At 38.8% G+C, this 17,528-nt stretch overlaps 1 protein-coding gene across 3 annotated transcripts; it reads right to left on the bottom strand.

The window, feature by feature from the left end:
* Positions 1 to 328: 328 nt before the first annotated feature.
* Positions 329 to 15,822, bottom strand: LOC111576208 (globoside alpha-1,3-N-acetylgalactosaminyltransferase 1-like). Of its 3 annotated transcripts, XM_055009051.1 has the most exons (11): positions 15,573 to 15,822; positions 10,071 to 10,112; positions 9,750 to 9,863; positions 6,251 to 6,283; positions 3,737 to 3,871; positions 3,472 to 3,580; positions 2,627 to 2,740; positions 2,297 to 2,413; positions 1,957 to 2,090; positions 1,665 to 1,742; positions 329 to 1,550 (listed from the first exon to the last, which is right to left on the bottom strand). In XM_055009051.1, exons 1-11 carry the CDS (start codon positions 15,635 to 15,637, stop codon positions 1,403 to 1,405), a joined length of 1,089 nt encoding a protein of 362 aa, XP_054865026.1. In that variant the 5' UTR covers positions 15,638 to 15,822; the 3' UTR covers positions 329 to 1,402. The 3 variants fall into 3 exon arrangements, with proteins under 3 accessions (XP_054865026.1, XP_054865029.1, XP_054865033.1); XM_055009054.1 differs by lacking the exon at positions 6,251 to 6,283; XM_055009058.1 differs by lacking the exons at positions 9,750 to 9,863; positions 10,071 to 10,112; positions 15,573 to 15,822 and adding an exon at positions 7,147 to 8,037.
* Positions 15,823 to 17,528: the final 1,706 nt, after the last annotated feature.

Genomic DNA, 17,528 nt, shown 5'->3' with positions numbered 1-17,528 from the left:
AAACATGTAATAAAAATGGTACTATTGATGTGTAAGCTGGGCTTATCAAGTCTTTGATGTTTTATTACATACTATTGATGAATATGTAGCAGAAAATTGTAAAAGAGAAGCTTTATTTTTCAAAAATTTTGAAGCCCAAATGTCCTCCAGTTCTGGAATGACCCAACTACTGTAGGAAGCAAATAAATTAGATTGAGGTCATTAAAATAACTATGAGGAAAACTGCCCATGTTTCTAATGAAAAGCTGCTGATCAAAAACAACAGTTGTGATGTGCATAAAGACATCAGGTCAGTGGATGTAAGGAGACACAAAAGTACAGGAGTTGATTTAAACTTTTTTCATGTACCACAAAGCAATATTGATACAAAAACAGTGTACTTAGTGCAAGTCAAGTGAGTTCAAACCCATTCTTCTCTGCTCATTCTAAAGTTTAAATAACATGCAGTTTGAATTCTTCTCTTTCTCATCAATAGTCGTTAAAAATATACATCTACACGTTTACACCACACTTTCTGTCATTGTGGAAAATGAGTAACTGAGGAGATTTTGACTGACAGCAGAAAAAGCGCAATCATGATGGTTACATCCCACTGTTGTGCATGATTTTTCACTGCCATGGCTCAGTGGGACACGGAGTCATCATCAGTGTTGTTAATTCCGCTTGAGCTGTTCCTGCTGTGATAAGTCAAAACATCTGCTGCTAATAAAGTGTATCCAGCGAATGTAGGTGCACTTACACAACACAAGGGGGAATGTGTGACCTTATGTGTACATCTTGAAGCAATAAATTGAAAGTGATAGTGTTTACCATAAAAATCCAGACCCTCTGTTTTGTACTTTTCAGAAAAAAAGAGAAAAAAACAAGTGACAGGTTGTACAAAGTATACAGATCTCTGTATAAACACAGAACAAATTTGGCAGAGTTGAAGAACAACAAAACAACAATAAAAACAGCAACAACAACAAAAAAAGAACATAAAATTTCCTCTGTTCTAAGCATTGTAATGCTGGTGCAGTACAATAATTGCTTACAACAAAATCAAGTCAGACAGTGATTATCTTTCATTTTTTAATACATGATTTCTACCAATGCATGCAAATCAATTTTCCCCTATTAAATCATTAACCCAATGAGGTCTGAGGCTGGCATCTACCATCCAAACAGAATTACTCATTTTTATATGGCCATGCATTAAAACAAGCACATGTAGTCTATGTTGATTTTAAATATTTTAGTTTGTAGTGAATGCTGGCCACAAAGTTAATCATAAATGTCTGCAGAGAACAGTTTTATACCTTTCAGTATGAAAAATACCCAATCTAGAAAGCAATCCGTACATATAGTCTAATTTTTATTATTACTAAAATGGTTTTACTTCTTTAATATCATTGATGTAACATCAATGTCCGCCATTGGGTCGCACTTCAGCATAGTCCTTCACCAACTGAGAGATCCTGATGAGCTTAATGTCTGATCCAGGTGCATCATAGTCTGACCACAGGTATTCTGGAGACAGCACCTTAGCTGGTTTGTTGTACAGAAAGTACCTGCACAACAGAGAGATAAGCAGATATGTGCATTCTGACTGTGATTTGCTGAAGATAAAGTGTCAGGAGCAAAAAGAAAACGGCAAAATAAGGAAATGAATTGTAACTCTGTACTTGTTCAGGTGACTCTCTTCCTGCCACACTGCTTCAATGTTGTTCTTTGCATCTTCCTCCGACTGCTCATAACAGTATCTGGCAAGATAAGACATGCAGTAGAACTGAGACAAGACACTATGCGAAAAGACATTTTTAAAAGGAAAAAAGGACAATAGCAGTGACTAGGGTTTTTAAAAATACGCAGTATCTAAATGCCTGTGGTATGGCCATCTTTCACTTTTCACTGTATTTTGTGTTCACATCAGAAAGAGCATGAAAATAACCTAGAAGATCACATGATTCTGCTTACTTGACGAGCCTGTACATGTCCTCCAGGTATCCACCCCACACAGCTGCAGTGTAGTAGTAGTCTCCTTCACCAGCAGGAATATAGGCTTTGGACTCAGGACGACGCTCATATGGAAACCCATCCCTGTTTATATTCTGAGAAAATACAGAAAATAAAATAATCATTTCTAAAATGAGCAGAGAGTTTAGCTGACACTTGTGCTGGCAGAAAGTATTGTAGTTGATAATAAAATGAGGCAATATAATGAAAAAATACACACCAGATTACACTATTATTAAGATTTTTTTAAAAAAAAAGGTTCATGAACTTGAGATGAATGTGACGCAGGAAAGAGTGAAACCTTGTAGTAGCCACGGTGAAGGACAGCAGACATCTGACTGAGACTCTCTGCTCCAAAACGGTTGTGGAAGACGCTGTCGACGTCCATCATGAAAAGATAATCGGCCTCATTACGGATCTGAAAACATGACAGATGTGTTGTAAGTTTAATACATGATGAAGACATAATATTTCAGAGAAGTGGTTGATGGAACTCATTCTTGGTAGTAATCGTGCATGCAGACTACAGTGCTTGATGCTTTACAATCCTCACTGCTCAGTTTTAACCAGATGTTTGAAGCATTTGCTTTTGTTGTTCTGTGTGGACCATTTCATGTGTTTCACTCCTCACTTGTTTGTCAATCGTGACGGTTGCCCATTTCATCTTGCTGAGTACTACGTCCTGCCAGCGTTTGGCACTAGGGACGGGGAGAATTGTAATCTTCCGGCCTTCACTCAGTGTAACCTGAACAATCAAATAAAAATAAGACATTTACATTGCAAACGTCATCAAGAAACATTCAACGACGGTAAGAAGGACAAAATGATTGAGGTCATCAGAAAAGAGTGATTCAATGTCTTTTGAAATAAATTTGAAGTCCAGAATTCCTCAGCTGTCATTTAATCCCTGAAGCACTTAATGCATGTGGGAAAGTTCAGTCTGTGCTGTTGAATAGCATTATTTCAGACACAAAACAGCTGTCTGGAATGTGACCCATAGATGCAGGGAATAAAAATTCATTGCGGTTTGCATTGTTTCCATTTATTTCTTCCGGAGTTTCTCTGTAAAGTTCTTTCTCAATTTCATAATGGGCGTTTTCTGTCATCTCCCAGGGGCAGTTGAGAGATACTGAACAGTACAGAGGTGTGACCAAGTAATTTAATAATACTGTTTTAGGTGTTCCATTACTTTTAAAACTAACCTCCCTGTTGCCACTTCGATGTCTCAACTAGCTCGTACTGTTAAATAAATGGAAGCAACTTTGGACAACAATCTGCTTCCACACACTAATGGACAGTGGAGCACTGAAAGTAATGTAACGATGGAGCTAGACTGACCAACCTTCCTGAAACAATGAAAGACACAACTTTAGAAGAACTGCTGTACAAACAGACCAGAAAGACTGAATTTGTGGTTAGTCTTGTTAAATGGTCCTATGTTCAGCTGTATTTTAAACTTATCAACAAACAACTTACGTTGGGAACATCCTGTTCATTGTCTGTGAAGATATAGTACGTGACCCTTAAACCAACAAGAAAGTACTTTTCACCCGATTCAAGGAAACCCTTCAGGAAACGAGTGTATCTGGTCGGATGGAAAGAAACAAGGCAGAAAGTTTATCAGCTAGTATGAAAGACAAAATATGTAATAATACACAGAGAATTCATGCCAAGCGTTTTACAGTGGGTGAGATGAAACCTCATCCCAACAACATCCTGTGAGAATATCCTATGTACCTACTTGCCAACAGCAAGAACCACCACAGCAACTCTTGGGTTCATCCTCCTATAAATGTCATCAATCACCACTGGATCAAAGGTTCCCTCCCAAACCAGAGGAGCATTCCAGTTTGTCACAGAGTTCACATCAGTGCGTCTGAGGAAAACAAAGAAATTCAAAATAGAGCTTACAGCATTCAAACTGTATGTATAGATACATTTATGACAGCTTTTGTTTAGCTATGATCATACAATCCAGTTTACAGAGGCAGGAGCTCAATATACCGTCATTGTCATAGATTGGCCTCCAAAACAATAGAAAAAAAATTGCATGTAGATATACAGTGATTATTAGTACAATTAGGATAGTTTCTGAGATTTTGTATTCTGTAACAATTTGTTTAATTTTCCTTCTAATTCTTCAGCTTCCAACAATTCTCTTAACATTAACCACAATAATGCAAAAAAAAAAGAAATTGAACACAAAGCTGATTACAGTAACAGAGCATCCAATTTTACAATACGTTTGTTTTTGTAAAGGGTAAAAGAATGATGGAAGTTGTAGTTAACAATTTTATTAGATTTTACCACTGTAATTCCTGAACCTGTATGCGATGCCATGCCTACTTTCTATTATAAGATAAGATAAGATAAGATAAAGTTCTTTATTTCTCCACACGCCAGGGGAAATTTACATTGTTACAGCAGCTTATGTAACAGTAGACATAGTGATAAGAATAAAATAATAATAGAACAATAGTATTAATATTTACAATATATACAAGGGTGAGAGATGAGGATAAAGTGGCTTTACAGAAAAAATAAAAATAAAGTTTAAAAGTGCAAAGGTGTGCAGTGCAAGAATTGGTGTGCAAATTTTATGGTTTGGGGTGGTAATGATATGAGTCCAGTTTATGTTAACATCAGCCAGTGATGCTGATGTTGTAATGTCTTATAGCAGATGGAATGAAGGACCTGTGATAGCGTTCCTTCTTGCAGGGTGGATGTCTCAGTCTGCTGCTGAAGCAGCTGCTTAAAGACCCCACAGTGTCATGCAGTGGGTGAGAGGGATTGTCCATGATGGATGTGAGCTTTGACAACATCCTCCTCTCACCCACCTCCTCTACAGAACCAGCCCTCCTGACCAGTCTGTTTAGTCTCTTTCTGTCAATATTCAGCCCATGTGAACTTTTTCCTTCATCAAATGTCTTTTTAGTGTTGGTTTTGGATTATTTTATGTACTCATTACATTCAAAGTAAGGATAAAGATAAACTTTATTGATCCCACAGTGGGGAAAGTTCACCGTTACTGCAGCTCCAAAAGAAAAAGTACAAAAGTATAATGGCAGTCAATCACTGAGTTGTGTATTTTTTTTGTATGAGAAAATAAGTAAAATCTGGAGCTCTGGAAGAAAAACTCATTGCTGGTTGGCTGCTCTTTATGGTTTCATCATGCTTTGCCCTTTGATACTGTTTGGTTCATCCACTTTGTAGAGATTTACTACCATCACAACCCTACAGTGATCAATGATTATTTCATTTTGTAGCCCTGCTACAGCGCTAACCTTTGTAATTGACTCATCGGTTCAGTATGTTCCTGCCTGCAGTCTGATCATCAGGTGTGTCTCAGTTGGACTTCTCCTTCTCTACCTCCTCTTTCCTCAGCTGTGGTTGAGGAATGCATAACGGTTAAACGGCTTGTTTTAGACATCAGGGAGGCACAAACTGACAGAGACACGGAAGAAATTAATTTTGTCTTTTGTTACTGAAAAAGGAAATGCTCTTTTGAGAAGCATTTTTGCATTGAACTTTTTGCACATGTAGAATATGATCTTTTTTTAAAAAATCCCCCATGGTCATCATCTTTGATAATAAAGTGTGACGTCTTTTAAGAGCAGAGTGCATTTTTAAAATTTAAAGACTGCAGTCAGTCCTCTTCGTATTTGGTGAGAAGCTAAAATCATGATTGTGATTAATGATTATTTTATTTTGTAGCCCTGCTACAGTGCTAGTTTGAAATTGGTTCAGTATCTTCCTGCCTGCAGTCTGATCATCAGGTGTGTCTCTGTTGGACTTGTTTGTGTTTCTTTAAGCTAGTCACAGTTGTTGTAGGTGGCTGAGAGAAGTATGATGCTTTGATGTTTCCTCAAGATCGTGACAAGTGGAATTGTTTGGTTGGAACACGTTCACTGTGATTAAAATGAATAATTCACAAAAAAATAAATAAAATAGCAGGGCCTCATCTCCAGTACTATGGTTACAGATTTAGTTTGAACATTGGGTGGCTCTGGTCTGGAGGTCACATGACACCATAACAAAATGTTCACTCATCACGTGAGTTTCTCCTCAGAATTTTAGTATCTTTCATCTCAGTATTTCAGTTTATGGCCAATCAAAGATGTGCTTTTCCTTTGAAACTGTCACAAGAGCACCATCAGGAGGTGTTCTAAACCACAAGATTGTATTTAAATCTTGTAATTGTGAAGAGGTAAGAGTCACTATTGCACAGTGGATATGAGTGTTTTTAACAGCTTACCCTATCATTGTGCTTGGCTGAGGATAAGACAGTCTGGAAAAGAAGAGCAAGGATCAGATTATTCAAAAGAGGAGATTCATAGGAGGTTGCATACAGGACAAATGCAGTACACAAAGAGAACAGTAAGAAAACATGGAGTAAAACAATGAATACAATAACAACAGTTGTCAATAACAAAACCATTACTATAATTCAGAAAGGAAACAATGTCAATATAAAAGAAATTGTGGTGCTGCACCCTTGTAATTCCCAAGAATTAGGAGTGTCAGATGAGCACACATAGCTCAGGGCCCTGAGCAAAACTGTAATGATGATAAACAAGTAGGAGACATGCATAACATGACATTCTTGAACAGATTTGACTCTGCTCCCACTCCTCCTCCCTCTCATCAAAGCACCGACCACCAGCTCCTTCTTCACACCTCAGCTCTATACCACCAACACCACCACCATCACCCCTCCTCCTACCACCCTCCTCCACCACCCCCGGCCTCTCCATAACAGCTGATCAGATGAGAAGTGAGCTTAAAAAAAATCAAGACCAGAAAGGCTGCAGGTCCTGATGGAATCAGCTTCAGACTCCTTAGAGACTGAGCAGAGCAGCTCTGTCAGGTGCTGCTGCACACCTTTAAGCTGAGCCTGAGTCTGGAGAGGGTTCCTGTGTTATGGAAGACTTCCTGCCTGGTTCCTGTCTCTAAGACCAGGAACCCCAGGGAGCCCAGCCACTTCAGACCTGTGGCCCTCATTCTCATCTGATGAAGACCATGGAGAGGATCGTCCTCAGGAACCTCCGTCCCCAGGTGAGCCCACATCTGGATCCACTGCAGTTTGCTTACCAACCGAACATTGGAGTGGATGATGCAGTCGTCTACCTGCTGCACAGATCACTGACTCACCTGGAGAAACCCAGCAGCACTGTGAGGGTCATGTTCTTTGACTTCTCCATTGCTTTCAACACCATCCAGCCTTCTCTGCTCAGGGTGAAGCTTGAAGGAGCGGGAGTAGACTGTCACCTGGCTGCTTGGACCATCGACTACCTCACCAACAGACCACAGTACGTGAGGCTTCAGGACTGTGTGTCTGATGTGGTAGTCAGCAGCATGGAGGTCCACAGGGGACAGTGCTCTCCCCCTTTCTCTTTACCCTGTACACGTCGGACTTCCATTATAAGTCTGGGAGCTGCCACCTCCAGAAGTTCTCCGATGATACAGCCATTGTCAGGTGTGTATCTGAGGGGGATGAGTGGGACTACAGGACGGTCATTTCTGACTTTGCTCAACGCCAGTAAGACGAAGGAGATGATCATCAACTTCTGCAGGAGGAGGACACCTCAGACTGCACTGGTGAACATCCAGGGTTTTGGACATTGAGATGGTAGACACATACAAATACCTGGGTGTTCACCTCAACAATAAACTGGATTGGACACACAATACAGAGGTCCTGTACAAGAAGGGCCAAAGTCGTCTCCACCTGCTGAGGAGACTGAGGTCCTTTGGAGTGTGCAGGACTCTGCTCAGGACATTTTATGACTCTGTGGTAGCGTCTGCTATCTTCTATGCAGTGGCCTGCTGGGGAGCAGGGAGCACTGAAAGGGACAGAAAGAGACTAAACAGAAGGTCAGGAGGAGGTTCTGTCCTGGACTGTTCCCTGGACTCCATAGAGGAGGTGGGTGAGAGGAGGATGTTGGCAAAGCTCACATCCATCATGGACAATCCCTCTCACCCACTGCATGACACTGTGGGGTCTTTAAGCAGCTCCTTCAGCAGCAGACTGAGACATCCACCCTGCAAGAAGGAACGCTATCACAGGTCCTTCATCCCATCTGCTGTAAGACTTTACAACATCAGCATCACTGGCTGATGTTAACATAACCTGGACTCATATCATTACCACCCCAAACCATAAAATTTGCACACCAATTCTTGCCCTGCTACATCTTTGCACTTTTTAAATGTATTTTTTCAAGCCACTTTATATTGTATTGTTTACAGTGTGTCAATACTGTACTATTTCATTCTCATTTCTCATCCCTTTACATACTGTAAATATTATTACTACTATTTTATTATTATTGTATTACTATTATTATGTTTATTGATACATAAGCTGCTGTAACAATGTGAATTTACCCTGGCATGTGGGGAGAAATAAAGGACTATCTGATAACAACACTGTGCAAATACACTGCCTGACCAAAAAAAGTCACGACCTGGATTTAACTAAACAAATAGGTAAGATCTTCTGTTGGATAATTGCTGCAGTGACGAGTATGTTTCAGCGGGCAACAACTTATTCAACCCTACCTGATGCAGTGAGGAGCTTCTCATTTCTTAAATGGCCATGTTGGAAGACATCCTGTGGTCATGGAAAAGATGTTAATCTGTCTGACGGGTCAAATTATTAGCCTGCATCAAGCAAAGAAAACAACTAAGGAGATGTCTGAAACTACTAAAATTAGGTTAAGAACCGTCCAACGCATTATTAAAACCTGGAATGGCAGTGGTGAACCATCATTTTCGAAGAACAAATGTAGTTGGAAAAACCCTCCGATGATTGTGATCTAACCTAATGTTTGGTGAAATATAAGAAATCAAACAGTAGAGCTCACGGCTATGTTTAATAGTGAAAGTAAGAACATTCCCACCCACACAATGCGATGGGAACTCAAAGGATTGACACTAAACAGCTGTGTAGCTCTAATAAAACCACTGATCAGTGAGGCTGAATGAGAAAAAAACGGCTTCAATTTACTATGGAGCATAAAAATTGAACTCTGGAGCAATGAAAGGTCATGTGGTCTGATCTGATGAGTTCAGATTTACCCTGTTCCAATCGATGGGTGCATCACAGTCAGAAGCGAGGCGGATGAAGTGATGCACTCATCCTGTCTAGTGGCTACAATCCTGTGGGGGTTAGGGTTATGATCTGGGGTTGGTCAGGTTCAGCAACGTTATGTTCCCAAAGAATGAGGTCAGCTGACTACCTGAATATACTGAATGACCAGGTCTTTCCATCAATGGAGTTTTCCTGATGGCACGGGCATTTTCCAAGATGATGATGCCAGGATTCATCGATGTCACATTGCCAATAAGTGGATCAGGGAGCATTAGACATCATTTTCACACATGGACTGGCCTCCACAGAGTCCAGGCCTCAGCCTTTGAGAATCTTTGGGATGTGCTGGAGAAGACTTTGCACAACATCCAACTCTCCCATCATCAATACAAGATCTTGATGGAAAATGAATCCAACTCAGGACAGAAATAAATGCTGTGACATTGCAGAAGCTTATCAAAATGATGCCACAGTGAATGTGTGCCATACTCCAAGCTAAAGGCAGTCCAACAAAATATTAGTGCACTTTTTTTTTGGACAGGCAGTGAATTTCACAACAGGCTGAAGATGTGAACTATGTTAATCTTCTAAAATATGAAAGGACAGCTCTCTTTCAACCAGCTGTTCCTCTCTGTTGGTCAAAGGAAAAGTGGATGCTCACCCAGCTTTCATTTTCAGGTTTCCAACTCCCATGTGTGGACAATGTTTCGTCTCTACACGCTTTTCTACTTCATCCACAACTGGCTCAGAGTTTTCATGACACGGCTGGCAGAAACTTAAAGGAGAAACACACAATATATATTTAAGTATATGACAAGACTAAATTAATAGAATGGACACTTTTTTTAAAAAAATTAAAAGTCCTGGAATGGTTGGGTAGTGACAAGATACAGAATACTTTAAATTTAGTTTGACAATAACTGGTAGGTGTTTGTTTTATTAAATTCTAACTCTTTGCTGTAGAAATCTCAGCTGTTCTTACCTGAATGGTATGGTGATATTTTCAAGGTAGGTATAGATGGCCCTGCAAAAACACACAGACAGTTTCACAGTTCACCACATACACACTTATGCCGCAAAGTGTTATAAGCATACTTAAATGTAAGAATAATGTTTTATTGTACACAAACAATATGTATTTTTGTTGAGCAAAGAATTCAAATAAAATAATATTCTGGTTCTTTGCCATCTACCTACATACAGACATATTTATGATTAAACTGTATTGTGTATATAGATATTACACACTGATGAAAACCCATTCATTCAATATTTTTCATGTGATACAGCTGTAATTATAAAGGATATCTCTCATTTCGTAACATATGTAAAATTACAGAAGCTTTGCCTCTATTTGCTGTTAACTGGCACTAAATGCATCTAATTTTAGAAATATATTTCTGATTTTAAACTTGAACAGTTTTACCTATTAAATAAGAATGCCTGAAATTCTAATCAATTTGCAAATGGTTTGTAACATTGTTAAAATGTAAATTTGATAGCTGTGTTTTTAATCTTATTTTACATTGGACACGTAGGTTCCCTGTTCATTTGTGTGTGATTTTATCAATATCTTTCTGCAGCTCAAAAGTCAGATTTTTTCAAAAAAAGCTAAAATTCTATAAAATTACAGATTTTTTTTTACAATGTATATTAAAAATGAGTTTGTGTGATTTTGGAGAAGAGAGTTCAGCATAGTCATATCATATTTCATTGTCGTTCATATTTCTGGCAAAGATAGAGTTCAGCTGAATGTTTCTCAAAATGATTTATTTCCATTAAAATAAAAATATGGTAAACCTGCTCTTCAGTATCCATTCATAAGTTCAACCTGGTTTCTTCTAAACATTTTCAAACCTTTTTTTTTTTGGCTTTGTTGGAACATAAAGGAAAGCCACACAACAATTGAAGTAGAAAACAGTGAAGAAAAAGACAAACACAGATACACACGAGCAGATGCACAAACCCCCAAGACCTATCGGACTGTGATGAGCTACAAAGACTTAATCCATTTGGAGATGCATTTGGAAAGGCGAGGAGTTGAAGATTTCCTCCCAACAATTTCCACATTTTCCTAAATTTATCAGAGGAGCCGACCCGTGGTCTGAATCTGAGGTTCTTGAATTACCTTCACTGAGCCAATTCCTATTCACCAATTAACCTACCTAACTAACCTGCTCTTTGGACTGTGGGAGGAAACCTGATCTCTTAGGGAAATCCCACATAAAGACATTTTCACATGTGTTATTGAGTGTTGGTTGATGGAGAAAAAGGCCAATTTTATTCATTTAAAATAAAGTCTACTACACTTTGAAGTGTTTCTGAAGCAACTGTTGGGTCCTTGTCAAAAGGGTCAATAAAGCCTCAGGCAAAGTCAAACATGTTAAGGATTTGTCAGCTGTAAGGAATGGTGACGCTCCACTGCATGCTGGGTCTTTTGATGTGAACATAAAACTTCCAAAGAACCTTGTAAACGAGGTCCAAAATTAAATGTAGTTAAACATCAACAGGTCTATAAGGTCCTCTTTGTGATCTGAGAACAGCCAGCATGTTTGTAGAAAGGAGCAATGTTCTCATGCATGAATCCTGACAGATGATTCACACCCAAAGTCAACAGTTGTTAAATGTACATGTGCTCACATTTCAAGATCACTAACTACATAAAGTCATGCATTTTTTCATGATTTGTATTTTGTCTGAAAGATTTTTGTTGAATTGTCTATTCCCCCTTTGCTCCTACATGTCTAAATGGTATTTTTTTCTGCAAAAAACATTTTTTGTGTGTGTGTGTATTTACAGATTTGATTACAGCATTAATATAAACACTTACATGCATGCAAGGCATAATTTAGAGGATTTTTCTTTACTACATGGAAATTAAGCCCCTGATTTATTTTTATTGACATTAATTTAAGCTCAGTTTATACTGTGTTAGAGACAAGAAACATACCAAAAGATCTTCATCTTTATAGTTTAGGGTCATCTGGTGTCCTAATATGTTGGTCTTTGTGTGTCTGATGTTTGGTGCTGACAGATAGTGTGTACTGGGATTACAAATGTCATGCGGGGATGATTAGAGCACTGAGACTAAAACGTCAAGTGCCTCTGCTCAGTTTCCATGAAGTTTAATGTTTTGTGAACAGTGTAATAATTACCAACCATGATAGTGAAGCTGTCATTGTTTTCACCTTGTGAGTCTGTGTTGTGTGTCACATGGCAAACTGTAACTGCAGACGGTTATTGTTGTGAGAACAACAAAGATATTTTTAACTAGTTTTTCCTGCAGTGTCCAACACAGTAGACAATGTTTTACAAGTATGAATTTGTTCCTTTTTCATGCTGAACTATAAAATTACACTACTTTTTATTGTATTTAAATCGGAAACATTATTACTTTACAGATATTTGTTGTTGTTTGAAAGACAAATGATGCATATTAAGAATTCAGTTACGCTAAATACATTTTAAACTGTTATTTTACAGAATTTTTTTTTACACAAATAATATTATCATTATTATTCATTTACATGCTGACTGAAAAAAATGTCCATGCATTTTGATGTAATATTCACATCCAAAAAAAAATTATTAATATTATTATTATTATTACAAATAGTATTTTGTTCTTTTACAATGTGTAACCATAAAATTACACTGTTTAACTGTTTTTAGGTCAGCTAAAAATAATATTATTGTCATTTTTGAAAGTTTTTGAAGACATTTTTTGAAAGGTCAACCACCTTTAAAAAATTTTCCTGGTGCCCTTGCAGCCATAATTATGCTTTTTTCCCTCGCAATTGCTTGTATGTCATTCTGTTTATCTGTCGACAGATAGCATCACAACTGTGCACAACACAGTCATGACACTGCACACCTGGTGTGCAGTTCAGATCAGCTCAATCAGTGAATTGTTGGTCAGTGTAATTTTGCCTATGTAAAGCTGAGTCCTGCTTGGCTTGCGAGAAACAGGAAGCCAAATTTGTTTCAGCAGAAACGTCAGCTGTGATGAGCCAAGCAAACAAAGCATTGACTGTGAAACTGCCCATTGACAGTTATGGAAGTTGACTTTATCATTTACAGGGCAGCGTATAAAAATGTCATGTCAGGAGAGACTTTAACCAGTTACTGAGTACGCCACAACTGAAAATCTCATGGAGTAAACAGAAATAACACTAGAGGAAAACCGAACTATATGGGCAACTTTATAGCTGCTATAGGGAAAAAGTTCAGATTCAAGGTGTATGTGATAAAGGAGTCACATGGCAGCCGCCTGTAGATGTAGGAGTGTAGCTATGGGCCTTGTTAAGTGATCTGCAGAGATCAGAAGAACAACTGAAAGATCCCTATTCAGCAGAGTTTGGGAAGCTGAAGATAAAGCAATCAACAACGCCTTGAAAGAGGATGTTTGAAGCTGGACCGAGATTATATTAGAGGGGGATCGCTGTGCTGAAGAAGAAAGTTATATGTGGATCTAAAAAGGCATCTCACACAAAACTTTGACATTGTTAACTGTACAGTTCATTTCAGGTTGCTTAGAGTTGTAATCCTGTCTCTCTTTGTGTTTCTTGTGCTGTAGCTGCCATTACCTCCAGCCGTGGGTGTGGTCGCTGTCCTGAGAGCTCATTCACTTTTGATGGAGATACAGTTTGTGGTGGCACTTTTCAATGGTGCAGAGTTTTATATAATTTAGTGTGTGGTATAATCATCACAGGTAGAATAATCCATCAGAGGGAGGTTGGGTCCCAATAATGATACAACAATCCGCCTTCTCTTTTTTCTTCCCTTTCCAGTCATAGCAGGCGTTTTAATAAAGAGCCCGTTTTAAAAGATGGCCGGTTGTGATCTCTCTTGCTTATACTATCTCTTCTTGTTCTCCCTGTCTTCCCTCACCTCACTCACTCCTCACTTCAACTCACTGAGGATATCCCTCCCCTGTTGTGACAAAGATGTTGCAACCTCCGTTTCTGAGCTTTCATTTGTCACTGCCATTTGTTTCTGTCATTGGTGTAAAATTGCTCCTTTCTTTGCTCCTGTCAGCTCTCAGATGGCTGCAACTTGTTCATTTGTCCCTCCACTGAGCTCTACCTTAAACATCGTTCTTCACCTCTGCTCAACCGCAACCAGTGTCTGGTTTATTTCCACACACTTAAAATGGTGATGTCACAGTGCACTGCGACAACCACAGTTGGCAACCAGACCCCATGGGGACTTTCCTTGTTTTGCAAGTCATGTCCAACAGATAAATTAGTCTTTACACCTTTCTTGCATTTCAAAGAAAGACATGAAAGCACACCTGGTTTGCATCGAAACTTTGATAATCTATTTCACATGTAAAAGGTTGCTACCCTGGTCCTTCACTGTCCATCTCTTATGTTGTCTCATACACATTACAAAATGACTGTCATGCTCCTCAATGTCATAATGATAGTATTTTCCCCAACAATTATCTCTATGAAAGTAACATACATATTTTTACAATTTTTTCCCCCCGACATTTCTCACTCACTTTTTTTAGTGGCTCATGGCAAAGTCAACTGGTACTGGATAACTGCCCCTCAACAATGATAGCAGGCACTTTTTATTAGCTGGACTATGAGCACTGCAAGTCAAAATCAGTAAGTCACATCCCCATGAGTGGTATTTTACATTTAGAAATAAAAAAACTCTAGCAATTTTGTCAAATCTCTGTATATTCCATTGTATAGTAATTGATTTTAGTGCTGCATTTTGTCTCTTGTAGTTTACTGTAATCTAGTCTAATTGACTATAAAAACTATATGTTCTGGAAATGTGCTTACCTTCTTTTGATAATGTATATCACTGTCATTAAGAATTATTTGCAATTTTAGCAATCAAAGTTGTTAATCTGGTGCTGCCTTTGTCATTTTACATCGCTCCAAACCAAATCCACTGGCTCAAAGATGCACTAAATGTCCTTTGGCGTCGACGCCATCCGCATCAATACTTTACACCCTCAGAAATATTACAGTTTATTCCTGTTTAACAGACAGACTGACTGAGAGAGGAGGTGGGAGTCCCCAGACTGTCACTAAAGAGACTTCTGCTCATGTCCTGTGTTGGATAGTTATTTATTCACAGAGATTTTGCGACTCAAGTTAGCTACTTGGTTACATTTAGCTTTAACATATATTCTTTCACTGAATAAATCACAGGTTGAAAGAAAAGGAGCAACAGTAACAACACCAGCAGAGAACATTTTAGCTGCTTCATGCTGCGCTGTGCGTAAAAGGTGCCAGAACCAAGTTGCCTAACATGAGAAAAGCAGGACTCACCAAACACATGCTTCTGTTAACCTGTTACTGCCTTCCTAATTAATCCTACAGTAAGTTAGTCTCTATTTATCTAGCTACATAATGTTTTCTGTTTAACAATTCTAGCTTTTATTCCCTGGAATAATAAGTTTCAGTGCGATCAAGATGGGCAACAAGTAAAGAAAAAAAACAACAAAAAAAAAAAAACTTACCCCGAAAGGATGAGAAGAAACACAAAGCTGATCAAAATGTGAGTCTTAGAAATGTTGACCAGCATATCCACTCCCCTTTTTAAAGTAAATTCAGTCTAATCAAACAATATATTCCAGAACTAGAGGAGCAAAAACACAAACTAACAGAAGCTGAACGCAGTTAAGCTCACTGGCTGGAGGCTCGTTTTCAACACAGCTGACATAATTAGTGCATTTAGCTCCGACTGTCTGCTGAGAGAGACACACAGGTTCTACTGATAAGTGAAAAAAAGGAAGGATCTGACAGGTAAGAGGGAGGGAACTTTAACCATCTCCTGATTCGCCAAGAGGAAGCTATGTGTAAAGGCAGGTAAGTTTAGGTCGAAATATCAGTTCTTTGAACAAAACAAAGAGGAAAGAATGAGAGAGAGCTACTGGGCCCTCTTTAAGTTGGTGTCAATGCAAGCAATGCCACTAATGATAATAATAATAATAATAATAGTGATAGGAAGGTCTGTTCAAAGAAATGATCAACAAATCTTTTGCTACGTTTTTGCAACTTGTTTTTCAAGTGAAGGCCAGAAACCAGATGTTAAAATCCACACAGTTTAGTAGCAGTGAACACAGACTGCAGTCATTTGCTCTGGAATATGTTAATAGAACAACTATTCATATTTTTTTAAGCTAACAAACCACAATGTTCTATATGTTGTATTGCTCTGTGGTCTTTATTCCCCTTTTTGGCATCAATTTATGATGCAAGCGTCTTTGTGTAAAGGGAAACACAAAATCCAGGTGATTAAATCATATTATGATACAAAATAAAACAGTAGGACTCAGAGACACTGTTATATTTAACAGCTGTGGTGGATTCAAATGCAGAACACAGTCAGTTGCACAGCTTCAGAAGCATTATTACAAAACAGTCTTTGTGATGAAAGTGTGAACTAGGGGAGGAAACTGGAGGTGGAGCCATGTAAGAATGAAAACCACTCTGAAGAGCTCTGGAAACAACTGGTACAAACCGCTTTTGACACGTCTTATGTGCACTTATCTTCTGTAACTTAAATTGTATATACCTTTTGATTTTTAGCTACAGTAAAAACATACCCTGATCATCTAGATTTTTAATCAATGGAAGATCACATCTAAAAGCTTATTATACTGTGTTCTCATTTCTACATGGCTGCTTGCCAGTCTGCCTGCATAAGAAAATGATAGGAGGGAGTGACCAGAAAATTGATCTATCCCACAGGGATTTGCTTGAGAAAACAAAGAAAGAAATAAAGAAGAAATTGTGTCACCCAGTTTGCATGTTCTCCCTGTGCATGCGTGGGTTTTCTCCAGGTACTCCGGCTTCCTCCCACAGTCCAAAAATATGCTGAGGTTAATTGATTATTCTAAATTGCCCGTAGGTGTGAATGTGAGAGTGCTTGTTTGTCTTTGTATGTAGCCCTGCGACAGACTGGCGACCTGTCTAGGGTGTCCCCTGCCTTCACCCAAGTCAGCTGGGATAGGCTCCAGCCCCCCCCCGCGACCCTAGTGAGGATTAAGCGGTGTATAGATAATGGATGGATGGATTGTGTCACCCAACTTTAAGTAGCCTACTGGTATCAGCCTGGCCGTCCCTTTAAAAACTGCCTGGCTTTGCTGCTGGAAGGGATCCACAGATGTGGAGGCTGATGCTGGTGAATGGTTGGTGTGGAAATCTTAAAGTGTGTAATGTTTGAAGGCTGGTGACTGGAAGCCTTTTCAGAGGAAAGACTGGAGTCTGAAGCACAAAGAAGTGGCTGGTTAGACTGGTGCAAACATAAGAAAGCCAATACTGCAAGAACTGTTCGGGCCACTGACACTATAATGGGAACAGGTACAACAATCTAGTGAGGAGTGCAGTGATGGGTCTTTGGGTTTCTATGTTGCAGGAAGGGGTTGATGGATGATTTTTATGTGTGTGCAGTGGTTTACCCATGAACAATA

This window comes from Amphiprion ocellaris, chromosome 1 (genome assembly GCF_022539595.1).
Source record: "Amphiprion ocellaris isolate individual 3 ecotype Okinawa chromosome 1, ASM2253959v1, whole genome shotgun sequence".
Lineage (NCBI taxonomy): Eukaryota > Metazoa > Chordata > Actinopteri > Pomacentridae > Amphiprion > Amphiprion ocellaris.
The sequence above is the reverse complement of the archived record's forward strand: the minus strand, read 5'-3'. Positions and strand labels throughout refer to the sequence as shown.

Bases quoted from the DNA above. Each gene is read 5' to 3' on its own strand.
- LOC111576208 (XM_055009051.1), bottom strand. From the start codon at position 15,637: ATGCTGGTCAACATTTCTAAGACTCACATTTTGATCAGCTTTGTGTTT. The intron at 9,864-10,070 runs GTAAGAACAGCT...TTCTCCTTTAAG, and splicing joins AATATCACCATACCATTCAG to TTTCTGCCAGCCGTGTCATG. The intron at 2,091-2,296 runs GTTTCACTCTTT...GTATTTTCTCAG, and splicing joins TTCACCGTGGCTACTACAAG to AATATAAACAGGGATGGGTT.